The 12314-nt window shown below is 39.3% G+C and overlaps 1 protein-coding gene across 9 annotated transcripts in view; it reads right to left on the bottom strand.

Moving 5' to 3' along the window:
* The window catches only part of gab1 (GRB2-associated binding protein 1), a 215251-nt gene that overhangs the window by 66278 nt on the left and 136659 nt on the right, over positions 1-12314 (bottom strand). For 8 of the 9 annotated variants that reach the window (XM_048548000.2, XM_048548314.2, XM_048548073.2 and 5 more), the window contains exon 2: positions 8243-8537. The exons of the other annotated variant lie outside the window; for it this stretch is intronic. In XM_048548000.2, coding sequence (XP_048403957.1) covers positions 8243-8537 — 295 coding nt within the window. The remainder of the gene's footprint in view (positions 1-8242; positions 8538-12314) is intronic. 9 annotated transcript variants of the gene reach the window in all.

The following is a 12314-nucleotide window of genomic DNA, read 5'->3' as shown; positions in this document are numbered from 1 at the left end:
ATTGTTGACTCTTAATTGTTCTCTGGCAACTAGGAATGGGAATAAATGATGGGCCAGCCAGTGATGCCCACATCCCGTGAACTAATAATAAAAAAAATTCTAGATCACTGCTTGTCCTAAGGTTGAGTAATTGCAAAGAGCTGCAACTTGTTTCCGTAAACCATGAGATAAAAGGTAGAGATCTAATGATGTATCCCTTAGTGACAATAAAACCACCCAAATGAAACAAGAATAGAGATGAGAACAGGCAAGAATTAAAAATACATTCGCCAAATGATTCAGGGATGGTCTGACAAGATATACAGAGCACAGCCAGCAATACAGGAAAAACAAAAATAGAAATTGCTGGAGAAACTTAAAGTCTGGCAGCATCTGTGTGGAGAAAACAGTTAATGCTTCGAATCTGGTGACTTTTCATCAGTTTTGATGCTGCCAGACATGTTGAGTTTCTCCAGCTATTTCAGTTTTTGTTTCAGATCTCCAGCATCTGTAATTCTTGGTTTATTTTTACAATGTGGCAATCCTGTTCTCTTGATGTCATTTCACTGACAGATGGTGTTTGGATCGCCTGACCTCGAATAATTATAACTAAAATGAGGAGGGAGATCTTAAGAAGACACATGAAGGCCACATGGAAGTGGAAAATATAAGCTTGGAGCCATTTCAGCTGAGTGCCAGATAAGCAAAGCTCTTGAAAGAACGATGTCTTCATTCAACGTTTGTTAGAGGTACACAAATACAAAGCCAAGAGATGATAAGTTACTGAAGTGCTACCCAGACTACAGAATACTGTGAGAACCAAATTTATTTCAACACAATTAACAACAGCATTTCTTTATTGCGGGCTGCCACACCAAGCTCCCTTTTATTTGACAGTTGAACATTTTGAAAGCAACAGTACAAGGATACCCTCCATACAGGATGGCATGCATTGTGTGAGATATTACCACCTTGCTAAATGAGACTGCCTTAAACAGCTCAAACCTGGGAATCGACGAGATACTGTGAACCATCAATAGCAGCAAATTGGTATTAGAGCACAACACACAAAGCTTTATTATATCCTGCATACAAATAAAAAGGAGAAATCCAATCCAGCTAATTACTGTCCTTAGTGTACTCTCAATCAAAGTGATAGATGGTGTCATCAACAAGTAACAAAGTATCCCTTGCAAAGGAATAACCTGCTTATTGATGTTCAGGTTGGATTTTGCTAGGGCTACTCAGCTCCCAATCTCATTACAGCTTTGGAGCTGAACTTGAGGGGAAGGGAAGCTAGAATAACTGCCCTTGACATTTATCTGTATATGATATTAAGGAGCTCTTGGAAAACTAGAGTCAATTGGAAACAAAGAAAATAAACATCTGCTGATGTGGTCAATCATTTTAGCTCCAGGACATCACTGTAGATGTTCCTCAGGCTCATCCATCTGCAAATGCATTATTATTGACCTCCCATCGATTAGAAGGTCAGAAATTGGAATGTTCACTGATGATTGCACAATGTTCAGTTTCATTCGTGAGTGTCCATATGCAGTAGGACCTGTGAAATAACTCCAGAGAGGCTGGTATCCTATCACCAAGTCACTCCTTATTTATACATAAACTGCCCTTAACTAGAGCACTGCTTCTGAGAGAGTCAGGCACCAGACTGTCAGTATCTCTGACACTCACCCTGCTTATCTGTTAGACAGGACTCCCTGATTGGACCAGATTAACAGTTCTAATTAGCAAATTCATTCTGTGAAGTCCATCTGGCTGACCTCATCACAATCACTACAATCTGGATAACATCAAGGCTATAGCAGGAAAGTGCCAACTAACATTTGGACTACAAAAGTGACAGGCAATGACCATCTCCAACAAAACTGATACCATCTTCCCTTGATGTTGAATGGCACGAACACCACTGAGCTCACGACTTAACATTTACCACTGATTAAAAACTGAGCCGGACAAGCTACACAAACATTGTGGCTAGAACTGCAGGTCAGAGGCGAGGAACTGAGTGGCGAGTAACACTCCACCTATCTCCCCAAAAGCCTGTTTCTGATCAACAATGCCCAAGTTAGATACATGATGGCATACTCTGCACCTACTTAGATGGGCGCAGCTCTGATAACACTCAAGATGCTTGACATAATCCAGGATAAAAGCAGCCTACATGATTGGCACCCCATCTAGAACTTTCAATGTTTATTCTTTACCACTGATGAACAGTGGTGGCAGTGCATGCCACCAATAACATTTACTGCTGTCACAAAAAAAACTCCTTCAATAGCAGCTTCCAAATCTGTAAGCTCTACCAGCTAGGAGGCCAAAGTCAGCAGGTGCATGAGAACATCACCACTTACAAGGACCCCTTTAGCCACGCACCACCCTCTCTTAGAATGACAGCACCATTCCTTCACTGTTACTGGGTGAGGATCCTGGAACTCCCTTCCTAACAGCATTGTGGGTGTCTCTACAGCCCAAGGACTGGATCTGTTCAAGACAGAGTTGGTGAGCTGCTCTCCAGGAGAAACCCTACTGCAGCAGAATCCTGGGATGGGCAAAAATGCTGGTTGAGCCAGGGACACCCACATCTCATGACAGAATAACTGGAAAGTATGAGCCATGCTTTCTGAGCAAGTGATTCATTGAAGAATACTAAGTGGCAGAGAAACTCAAAATTATCTCCACAGAATTTGAAGGATCCACTGAATACTATGGGTTCAACATCTTTACTCAACATCTTTACTCAGAGTGGTAAGGGCATGGATTTCCCAAGGGAACACAGATTTATAGAAAGACACCAAGACAATCCAATGAACCCTGATGAAATGTCGTAAGGCAAAAGAAGACCCTTTGACATTTGGTTAATCAATCTACATCTTGCAATACTGATATGAAATTATCTGTAGAACTACTGAATGGAAGAAACTATAAACCAACTTTACCACGTAAGACACTCCCCTTCAAGTAACCAGTCGGAAGTAAGACAACTGTACAGGTAGGAGGTCAAAATTTCAATAAACATTAAATTCTCACTCAAACTGGTGCATACACAAACCACAGAAGTAACAAATCCTGTCACAAAAACCTAGAGCTACAATCCAGCATAAGTTTCGCTGAAGCTACAAATGCAAGCCCGTATGTCAATGAATCCAAAACAAGTGAGAAAGAACAAAGTTCACATTCAACTTACATTTGAGCTGGAATAGCAGAAGAGTTCATAAAAACTCACCAACCTCACTAGCCAGTGAGACAATAATCAAGAAACCATGCAATGTCACCAGCAAATAACTCCATAAGAAAATCAAACAAACTTGAGGAGCAATCCGCACAACATCAAGAGACAAAGGCCAAATCTACAAGATCTGAAACTGCTCGTGACAAAACAAGCTTAAGGAGTTCTATTAATAAAAGGTGATAGTTAATTTGTTCAGCTTCTGAAAAAAAGTTAATGCTGACATCATAAGTTTTAGAAGCCATATGTATCTTTTAAGAAACAGACATTCCTAAACAGCTAGGAACTGACTGTTTGTGAATTTGTATTCCACAGTACACATGCACCATCACATTGTAGACATGTGCCAAGTGACAATATATTAGTCTACCCTATTTCAATAGTAGCAGGAAATCTTTTTGATGAAGCTCTGACACTTTGGGTTTAAAAGTGTGATTTTTCCCAGTTTATGGGAACCAAAAGATTAACAACGGCCATCCTTAATACTTAGTGTTCCCCCCATTTAGAACTGCTTATCCAACTCAATTTTCACATTTGCACATCCGACACATAGTAAGTACATTGTAAGACCCAGCAAAATAGTTCAGAACAAAAAGGGTCAATTCGATCCCTGGGGAGTGCAAATAAATATGCGTATAAACATTAAGTTGTGGGGTTCTAATGTTAGCATTAACAGCAATATATTACATCTCACATGACACAAAACTCAAACTCGTGCTTTAGTTTACTTCTGATTTTCTCCTCACAATTTCCTTCCCTTCAATCAATTGCAAAGATAAGTCTCTTTCATCTCAATGGAGGCAGGAATGATAACAACACAAAACATTTGTCTTGATGACATTTGGCTTCCTACAAACTTATATTCAGATATATTTATAGGCTTGCACTATACTAGCATCCACAACCAAGGGTCATTGATTCAACTAATATCAACATTACTTCTTTGAAATCACAAATTTTGGGGGAGTTTTATCTCTAATGCTTCTCAAAGTTGTGTTATACTAACAGGGTAATGGACAAATGCTAATGGGTAAAAACATTCTTTCATTAATTAGCCCAAATTGTCAGTTTCCTTGTTTGAACTCAACATTAAGATCAGCCTTTTGACCGTGGTAGGCATCAAGGTGACTGGCCAAAGAAGCAATAGTGACATGAAAGCAACATTTTGAAACTGAATGGTTAGCATCTGGAATGCACTGCCCAAGACTACGATGGAGGCAGTTTCAATTGAGACTTACAAAAGAAAACCGAATAATTGTTTGAAGAGGAAAGAGAAAACCTTTGTAGGAGTATAGGGAAAAGTCAGAGGGAATGGTACCTTGACAGCTGCTTATTAAGGGAGCCAGTGCAGATATGATAGGCTGAATGGTCTTTTTCTGTGCTGTAACGGTCTCTATGTTGATACTTAATACAATTCTCAGGGGCTACTATTGCAGTAATTGGAATAAAGTCAGCCAGATGAACCTCAATAGGAGTTTCCTTACTGGACCAGATTAATAGCCTCAGTCAAGGAGCCCGGGATGACAGATAAATGAGAGATAAAAACAGGAGCAGAGACTGTTCACTCAGATGGCTGTACTCCCCAAGCAAAAATGAACGGTGGCTTGGTGACGGTATATTGGCCTTGGTGGAGTCAATTGTACTGTTGGAAACATCACCTTGGAAAAGTTGTTAAACCAAAACTCTGCTGCTTATGCACACAGTACAAGGATCAACTGCATGATGTAGAGGAAAAGTCGTGCGCCCATTGCCCTTCACCACCACAACCAGAATTAGATAAACTAGAACTTATTCAATGTTTCTAAGTCCCTGCTGTACATAAGCTGGTTTCCACGCCTAATGACAAAACACACATTTCAAAAATAATCAATAGTTTACATAATGCACTGGGATATCCTGTGGGCCAGAGAGATGAATAAATATCTGGTGAGCAAATAACTTAATCAAACATTTGGAAAGCACACTTGATAATCAAAAGGTTCATGGTAACTTCAAATGCTGTAACCATGTTTTTGGTTGTGTAGTGTACACAATGTTTGCAATGACCTCATTCCAAAGACTAAACTGTATATTGTATGTCCTGATCAACAGCTATTTCCTTGTTCTTCCGACACAAACTGTTTTTACTGCATGACTGTTAAATCATTTTCACTTTTTCTGGAATACTATGATAGCATTGGGCATGTAAGCAAACTGTCAGACTTTTAACCCACAGTAGTAATAAAGTGTTTTTATGGCTTCAACTACAGTCTATATTCCAAACATTATGCATTGAATCAAAATTTTTAATCAAAAGTAGTATGTTAATCATACTAATTTCACTGATTTCATCAAGTTGTTAAAATTAGACATATCAGGTTCTTGAAGTTCTGTCAACACAAATTATAAGTTGAAAGTACACTTGTGAATGTCAGTCAAGAAAAAGGCATCCTGCCCCTCCAGTCACCCATTTAACTTGTTTCCATTGACTGGGAAACTGACAAGTTAAAAACATGACTTTTCATCTTGCAGAAAAAAGTTGACAAACTTTGAAATCAAACGACAGTCAGACATTAGTTCAAAAATTTCTGAGGAAGGGTCCCAACCCGAGGCGTCAATTTTCCTGCTCCTCTGATGCTGCCTGGCCTGCTGTATTCTTCTAGCTCAATACAGTGTTATCTCAGACTCTGGCATCAGCAGTTCTTGCTATCTCTGAGCAGGAAAAATAATGATCTCTTTCGGAGAGGTTATGATAATGGTTTATGAGGATCAGATATTCAAATCACATGGAATGGATTAAAAATCTTACCTAAAGCCTTCTTGTCTCTAACTTAACTTGTTACCTACATTTTAAAAGGCAAATGTTTTTAAAATTGAGAGTTCTTGATTAACAACTTAACCAGATTTCCTATATAGTTCTGTACATTTGATGTATATATTTTCATTAAAAAAGTTAGTTAATAAAGTCAGTAAACAAAGCTAACCTTTGACTGAGGTGTAGAAAGGTGGATTATCTTGAGATGCTTCATGACAGGACAAAGGGAAATGAGACCAGAAACTGGAAAGGTTAAGTTGGTGCACTGCACTTTTAAGCATCTGTGTTTTTATTCATTCTCAATGGGTTTCCAATACATCTGCTTGTTACTAATGGACAGAACATGATCACAATCTAGTGAGAGTTGTTAGCTCTAATTTGGTTTTCCTATCAAAAAGGAGAATAATGTTTGGCTGCACAAAATTAACAGGCTTTTGGCACAAGTGTGCACCTATAGTAAACACACAACTCTCCCTGTGCATGCAGGGAACTACCTGCATGGAATGAATGCCTGCATGGTTGCCAGTTTCGGTAAAATAAATGTGATCAACCAGACGTCTATCTTTACTTCCTAGGACAGGTTAAAGAATTGACACAAAGGATTCACACATAAGGACAACCCAAAGATTCATAAAGATTTTTGAATTGCAATCAATCAATCTGTGCACAGCAAGCACCCACAAACAGGCAAGTGACAGTGGCAAGATAATTTGTTTTTGTGATACTGACTGTGGAACAAATGTTGGCCTGGACATCATTAGTAACTCCCCTACTCTTCTTCAAAATAGCAGGATCTTTTACATCTACCTGATGCGGCAGATGATGCCTCTATTTAACATCTCACCTGAAAGGCAGTAATAAATTTTATATTGAGACCTTTGTCGGATGAACTTGTGAAGAGGCTGCACAAGTAGCATCTGTGCGTGGAAGCAAAACCAATTATTTCAACACATTCAGTGATGCATTGCGAAAAACACTGGTTTTGGTGCAACACAGGGGAACTTCAAACTGCCATATTTTGTTACAGGCTGAAATTCATACCTGGAGGGAAGATAGCTAGTGAGCAACTACACACAAACCAAGTTGCATTACATTAGCCTCTCACACTAGTGCTGGCAATGTCCTGGAAAATCAATATAAAACACAAATTTAATAGACAAATCTAATACCGGTAGCTGAATCTAATTCCAAACAATGCTAAATCAGTTTAGAAAAATTAAAATCAATTCCAAACACACAAATGAATACTAGTTAAAGAAAGCTAATTTTCTCATCCTGGATGCCCTATTATACAAGAGAGTAAACATTTCCATTAAGATACTCAGTTTTTGTAGTTACACCAAGTTTCACAAAAAACCCTCAGAAGAAATCTTGAATTAAATGTTACTGTCAGAGACACACTTCTGAAACAACCTCACATGCATGACTGCCATACCAGTTGTGCTTAGATAACTATTAAAGACTTTTCTCTCCCTTTTACTGCCAAAAAGTTAAACAAACTTGGATTTATAACACCTTTCACAACCATGGGACATCCCAAAGCCCTTCATATAGACGATAAATCATGGGACCCCTGTCAAGGCTGCTTTGGAATAATAATGTCTAGGAACAATACCAGCACAGATGAGGATTTCTGCTGAAGATGAGATGAAGCAGGAACAGAACAGGGCAGTGGTCTGGAGGTGGAACAGAGTTTATATGATGGTTCATTCCAGACTCAAAAATGGGACAAAAAGGTTGCAAGCTTCTGAAAACTGCTGGTGAAAGATATTGTCAGTGGACAGTGTGTAGAAATTGTACTGGGATCTAAGACAATAGTTCTCATTAGGCAATGAAGGAAATTCTGCTCATCAAGTATCAGATGTAGGATAAAGAGTCTGATCATTTAGAGGTAGCACATGGACTGAGTGAGGTGGACTGAGGGGGTAAACAACCCTCACCCGACAGATGTCATCTCCATCACTGGATCATCCTCCTTAATATTGTCTTCATTGCATGCACAAATCTTTAGTGGGCCTCGAATGCATGGCCTTCAAATTCTACAGGCTGGAGTGCAACTACTGTGCCTAGATTTCAGTAGGATGTCAGGTCACATGGTCGTGGAATTTTCAGAATGCGATACTTTCATTCTGCCATGACACAAACTGTGTGAATAGAAGGTGAATTTTATGCTCTCAAAAGCAACACTTGCTGAAAACAGGCAAAGATAAAGCACTTACCCTCATCAGTAGGATTGAAACCACAGATATCACAGATGCAGCGAACCCACTTATTCATTTCTTCTTCAGTGTCCGCTACTAGGTAGAAGACACGGTCAATCGTTCGGATATCAAAAATATAACTGTTCTCAAGATCCTTCTTATTAAAGGTTAGTCCAGCATCCACTTGCTCACAAAGATTCAAGTCAATGACACGGATTGGTTTCTTTGCATGATCATTTTTGTAGTATTCCAACACATCCGGATCTCCAGTCAGACGGCCACTTCGAAGCACAAACCAACGCTTCTTCCATGCCTGAAATAAACCAAGAAAAATATACCACCGAAGTGTCAATGCCATTAAAATTTTCTAATTAATTTACTGTGTAGTACTTTGGTGAAGCCAACCTGTGTTTAAATATTAAAAAAGGAGATTGGAAGGAGGAAACACAATTACTCATATTACATCAGTAAATTTACTAGGGGCATTGATTTCCTCTTAAAATGTAGAGCACGTCCCCCAAAATTGGTACAGTATGACAGCTAGTGAACAGGGCACTGATTAGAATGCGTACCATCGTCACAATTGTAATAACTAATTATTACAATTATGGAGCTCTTCACAGAGGCTTTTCCCTAAATTGGTTAATGTTTTGTAGCTACAAAGTGCAGAAGGTGCAACTTTTTAAAATCAGGTGAATACATCTCACTGGAGGTGGCTTCAGGCCAATCTAAATCTAACAACCTGCTCTGAAAATTCTGCTTACATTTTGACAACTGCCAGTCAAAAATGTCACCACAGCAGCTGAGGCAACCCATACCATTCAAGACAAGACAACTCGATATTCTAAAGGAAAAAGTCAATTTGTCCTCTCAACCAAATGTTAATAAGTTGTTTTAAAAATTCCAGGATTCATATCCACACATTTGCCAAAGACTCACCAGTTATTCATTGGACTATAAAAAAAAATTACTTGTGACCAGAATTTCAGTGAAATCTGCCATTACATTTTGCGATATATTGTTTACAGATAAACATACTTAAAAAGGGGCAAAAGCAAAAGGAGACAGCAAAATCAGAATATAGAGAGAAGGTGGTGACAAGATGGCAGTCGTGGGGAGAAAGGACAGTGGGGGATGATGATGAGAAGGGTGTGGATAGAGAAGGAGCTGCATGATGGTTACAGGAGGGAAACAAGGAGGCAGAAATATCTGTGATAACAAAGTGTGGAGCTGGATGAACACAGCAGGCCAAGCAGCATCTTAGGAGCACAAAAGCTGACGTTTTCGGCCTAGACCCTTCATCAGAGAGGGGGATGGGGAGAGGATTCTGAAATAAATAGGGAGACAGGGGGAAGCAGACTGAAGATGGATAGAGAAGATAGGTGAAGGGGAGAGTATGGGTGGGGAGGTAGGGAGGGGATAGGTCCATAGGGATTAGGAGGCCACGAGATGAGCATGAAGGAGGTGGTGGCTGCAACAAGACGGTGGGAGGTGGGGGAGGAAGAAGCTACAAAGGTTGGTGAATCGGGAGGAGGAGGTTGAATTGGAGAGAACAGTTTTAAACCTATTAAGGAAAAAAACTCAGCTAACTGGGGTACAAGGCAAAAAACAATCCTTGCAAATGAATGTGGAATCCTAGTTTTAAAGTTGCCAGTTCAATGGTTTCTATATATGAGAAGAAATGTAGTTGGTCCTACTGTGAGGACTACTCTTAACTGTTGAATTTAAGTCTGAAATGGAGATTGAAAAGTGTAATAATTGCCTCGTAAGCATGTTTTAGCTTGTGAATTGGTGATACAAATGCATTAGCTGTAAGATCACCAGTCAGTGGAAGGTGTATTTAGGACGATGGGTTTCTTTTATGTAGAGGTGTGTGTTAGTTATTTTGTTCGCAAAAAACATTTTGCTAATTAATGCATGTTGTCTTATACCAATTTAAATGCTGGTTGGTTTCATTTTGATTTCTAGGAAATTAATGCTTTCATTTGCACTATGACTTTAAAGTTTTATGAAGAGTTGATCAGTGTTGAGGATACTGATGAATTATTCAAATTTCATTTCTGAAAGAATCAAATACCAGAGTGTGCCAACACAAATACAGTAGATAATGTTGCTAATTGACTGCACTAATAAATGAGCTAGTGAGACGGTTGAATGGTACATGTTACCATCTCAAGAGAAGCCCTCGAGACAAAAAAATCTTGACCCCTGAATGAATCATGCCTAATTTTCTCTCTGGCCAAAAATACACACAACTATTGTTTCAACCCCTCTTTTTTTGGGTGGGGGGTTGGTGTGTGGCAGGCTGGGCTTGGAACCATTGGTATTTTATAGTGGATTCACTCAACAGTTTTTTGTGCCTGTGAAAATCCAGGGTAACTTTGCCTGAAACAGAGACTTGGGTTGTTTGCAGTAATCTGATCCTACTGTCTTCATTTGATTTACTGAGCAATTCCGACAGGTTAAAATTAGCAATCAGAAATTAGAAATCATAAAATCAGAACTTTTGTCCTAGTAGTACAGATCTGCACACAACATGCATCAGTGGCAGGGCTCGCCCCATAAATCGGCAGATTTGGCACCTTAATGCTAACTGGACCATTCCAGTCTGCACCGAGACGTTAGTTGCGATTTTGCATTCAGGTCATGGAATCTGCCTTGAACTCTGAACCTTCTGACTTGAAATAAGTCGGGTGTGGGGCCTCATTAGTTCATGGTCCTCAACATAATCAACTAGTTGTCATAAAAGGAATTGATTCAGAGGTTGGGCAGGCAATAGTTCCCACATTATTTTAAAATAACAGTACTGCATCCTTGAAAAGATAATCGCTCAGAAGTAACAACATGGTTTATTATACAATGACCTTGGTCCATTTGTTTGATGAGCTGCAGCCGCAGTTACAATGCAAATAACTTAGTTAGTTATTAGGAGCTGAGGTCTCATATCAACAATTTGAACTGTAAGTAGCCTCTGTTTCTTGAGATTATTCCAAACAATTTCAAACAAATAGTGTAACAATATGACACCTCGCCACTTCTAAATTATAGTCATCAGGAAGAATTAATAATGACATCGAGATTAATTTGTTCTGTCGTAAGTGGCCAAACTGGATAGCCTGTCTGGATCAGATTTGTGTTACTAGCTTGTTCCTGCTTTGGCTTGCCTGGTGTTGGGACTTGCCCCCATGTCTTACCCACGATGGAGTTAGTAGAGCCAAGTGTCGGATTTGGCCTTGGACATAGAAAAAGAAGAATTTGCAAAACACCTTGATTATTTTCATCCCTAAAGAACAAGTAGGTGAAAAAAAACTGAGCACATTATTCAGCCACACAGAACAGAAGATCTGAGGTGAGACTTCCCTCAATAGCAATTTCTAACTTTTTTGGGCAAGAATCGGAGGGAAATGAGTGAATACTCACACTCCCAACTGTTATCCAGCAGCTGCTGCTAGACAATATTCATGTGTATGTGTTGAACCTGGGTCATGATTACATGTTGTGGCAGGTGCCAGATTTTGTCAGAGGACTAATTTTGCAAAACAAAGAAATGGTTAAAAATTTTATAATGAGGGCTTAGAAGTGAATTCCAGCTCAAAACTCCATAATTTTACACTGTCAATTTGCTAGTGCATTGATAAGGTTAGGTTTTGTGATTTTCTCCAGCTTGATTCTTTTAGGGAGTGAAGATGTAGCATCATTCAATACTACAGCCTATTAAGCACAATGCTGTCAAGTAGGCAGGGAAAACAGAATTTTAGTCATTGCAGGCTAAGATCTCTCCAAATTCAAGACACTGAGCTATTCAGAATAAAGCATTCCACTCTGCACTCTTACCATAGACCAAAGGTCATCCATAATTAAGGTAGAGATACCAAGGTGTAGAGCTGGATGAACACAGCAGGCCAAGCAGCAGAGGAGCAGGAAGGCTGATGTTTTGGGCCTAGACCCTTCTTCAGGAAAATGAATTAACGTAGTTGCATTTCATTAACAATTGTCCAACAGAAACTGTCACCTATTTGCACAATTGGCTAGAATGTTTTGTCACATGCACTAATCTTAAGCAGAAACTGCCTTGGATGCGTTCAAAGGG

This window comes from Stegostoma tigrinum, chromosome 1 (assembly GCF_030684315.1).
Source record: "Stegostoma tigrinum isolate sSteTig4 chromosome 1, sSteTig4.hap1, whole genome shotgun sequence".
NCBI lineage: Eukaryota > Metazoa > Chordata > Chondrichthyes > Orectolobiformes > Stegostomatidae > Stegostoma > Stegostoma tigrinum.
This window is presented reverse-complemented; position numbering and strand designations above follow the sequence as displayed.